The sequence below is a fragment of the Aplysia californica genome, unplaced genomic scaffold (genome assembly GCF_000002075.1).
Source record: "Aplysia californica isolate F4 #8 unplaced genomic scaffold, AplCal3.0 scaffold00507, whole genome shotgun sequence".
NCBI classification, from domain to species: Eukaryota; Metazoa; Mollusca; class Gastropoda; order Aplysiida; family Aplysiidae; genus Aplysia; species Aplysia californica.
This window is the reverse complement of record NW_004797777.1, coordinates 577,355-579,529: the sequence shown is the minus strand read 5'-3', so window position 1 is coordinate 579,529 and position 2,175 is coordinate 577,355. Positions and strand designations below refer to the sequence as shown.

Sequence of the window (2,175 nt, the reverse complement as noted above, 5' to 3'; positions counted from 1 at the left end):
CGATTAAAGACACAGAAAATGTAAATTTTCAGTTACCACGGACTCTTAAGCTAAGGAAATAACTATCCTTTGGCGGTCATTTTCTCACTATTTTACCCCTGAAAACAGGTGACCCCCAACTCCTTCATTCGCAAATATCTCGACTTGTATTCAAGATTAATGAATACTATTTTCATCCAAATAAAGACAAGTGAACAAGCTTTAATATGATACCAATAACTGTGCATGCCCAAAACTTGACGAGACCCTGATTCCACCACGCTGCCTCACAAATGGGTATTTCTTCCATAGACAGAAAGACAAATGAACACGATTTAAGATGATACCAATAAGTCCACAAGCCCAAAAATTGACGAGCGCCTGATTCCACCGCGTCATGACACAAATGTGGGTACCTGTGATCGGGTGTGTCCATAATGAACACCGTGACCATGGTCTGGAACGCCGCAGGGAACCCGAACAAACACACCAGGAAGTACTGGAGCTTCTGGTAACGACCGAAGCCGCCAATCTCTTCGATGACGTCATCAAACCTCATGGTTTTGGCTCACTTAGGCTACTTTCAACGTCACTTTGACAAGATGGGGTTTCTGGAAAAAGAAACAACAACATAACAGCAAAACATTATATATTATACTGGTGATCAAAAGAAATGCACCATTTTTGATTGCGTAAAAACATAGATATACAATGTATAGTCTTCTGAGTCGTTAGGCTTTTCTTTTTACACGAGCAACACTTTGTAGTCTAAAATTAAAAGTTCTAGAAATAAAATTTGGGTGCATCAATTCGTGTTCACACCATCAACACCAAAAAAAATTAATTAATTTTAAAAAATGAGAATTTTCATTCCGCCCCCCCCCTCTCCCCCGACCACGTGGCTGATCTATTTTCTTCTATTCTGTGTTTTTTAATTAAGTTTAGGTCTTTACTTATCAAAAGCAGTTGATTGTTGTCAACCACGAAAGATTGTAGTTCAACCCAGCATCAAAGAAACTAAACTATCTGCATGCTCCACGTGTTTCTGCTGTTGCCAGGACATTCAACAGTTGACTCCCTGGTCTTTGCCCGTCATACATCACTTCATACCGTCGCGGAGCTGAGAAATCCACTTAAGTCCAGAATTTTGAGAATTTTTGATTTTTACATCTTCCCAAACTCTATCAAAGATATACCGTTCAATATCACCAAATGCAGTTTAATGCTATGGTCAAGTTATGTAATTTTCTCGCTTTTCGTAATTCCTGATAGGAACAACGCAACAAAAACTAGTTTTGGTTTGTTTTTATTTTGTCTTTGGGGTAAAAAGTACCCAACATGGACTTCAGTGGATCGCTTTCGACGCCGACGAAATTCTCTAAAGAAGTAACTTGCGGTATGTTAAGTTCTCTGAGTAAGTTATTTTAAGTAATAATCCTGGGCTAATTGTTTTATACCCTAAGCCTAAAATGGTGATTTTAACAAATATGTGGTATTGTTTTCATGAGCTCAAGAAATTACTCATCCAAAATGAAATTCTGAATGTTGAAAAAAAGAAGGAAAAACAGATAACGTATACATATACAATTTCTATCAGAATGAAACAGTATAATTTTCTCTCCAGAATTTTTTCTTTGAGAGAAAAGTTCATTTGCCCACAATATTGAAGTACATACGCTAGAGGGATTAATACATTTCAACAGCTTGATTACCACTTTTAAGTACATGTACTAACCGTATCATAGAGTTTGGCCTCTCGTGCCGAGTTCGATCAAAATCCTAAGCGCAGCCACTCCAGGCGAAGGCCTTCACGGTCTGAGCTCGCTACGACATCTGAACAAAGCAGCTGGCTTGTCTGCCCTCGTCGCTTTCTTTTCCGGAGCCGCCCACCCTAACCCACCCCTACCCCACCCATCCCACCCCAACCATACCCAAACCCACCCCAATTTTACCTCAATCCTCCCCCCACCCATCTCAACCCACCGCACCCATCCCAACCTACAACCCAACATTAACCAACCCACCTTAACCATACCATGCCCACCCTCAACCCACACTAACCATACTCCACAAATCCCACCCCTATCCTACCCCACACTTCCCAACTCAACCTTATCCCCCCCTCCCCCCCTCCGCTGGGATCCCAATCTACAATATCACACCCTCAAACATTACATGTCTGTGAATCGTTATGAT

At 41.0% G+C, this 2,175-nt stretch overlaps 1 protein-coding gene across 1 annotated transcript in view; it reads right to left on the bottom strand.

Moving 5' to 3' along the window:
* LOC101852114 (organic cation transporter-like protein) overlaps positions 1-1,804 on the bottom strand; it is a gene marked incomplete at its 3' end in the record, with an annotated part of 9,807 nt that extends 8,003 nt beyond the window's left edge. Inside the window, 2 exon segments of the mRNA XM_013086805.1 lie at positions 396-590; positions 1,715-1,804. Coding sequence (XP_012942259.1) covers positions 396-538 — 143 coding nt within the window.
* Between the last annotated feature and the right edge of the window lie 371 nt (positions 1,805-2,175).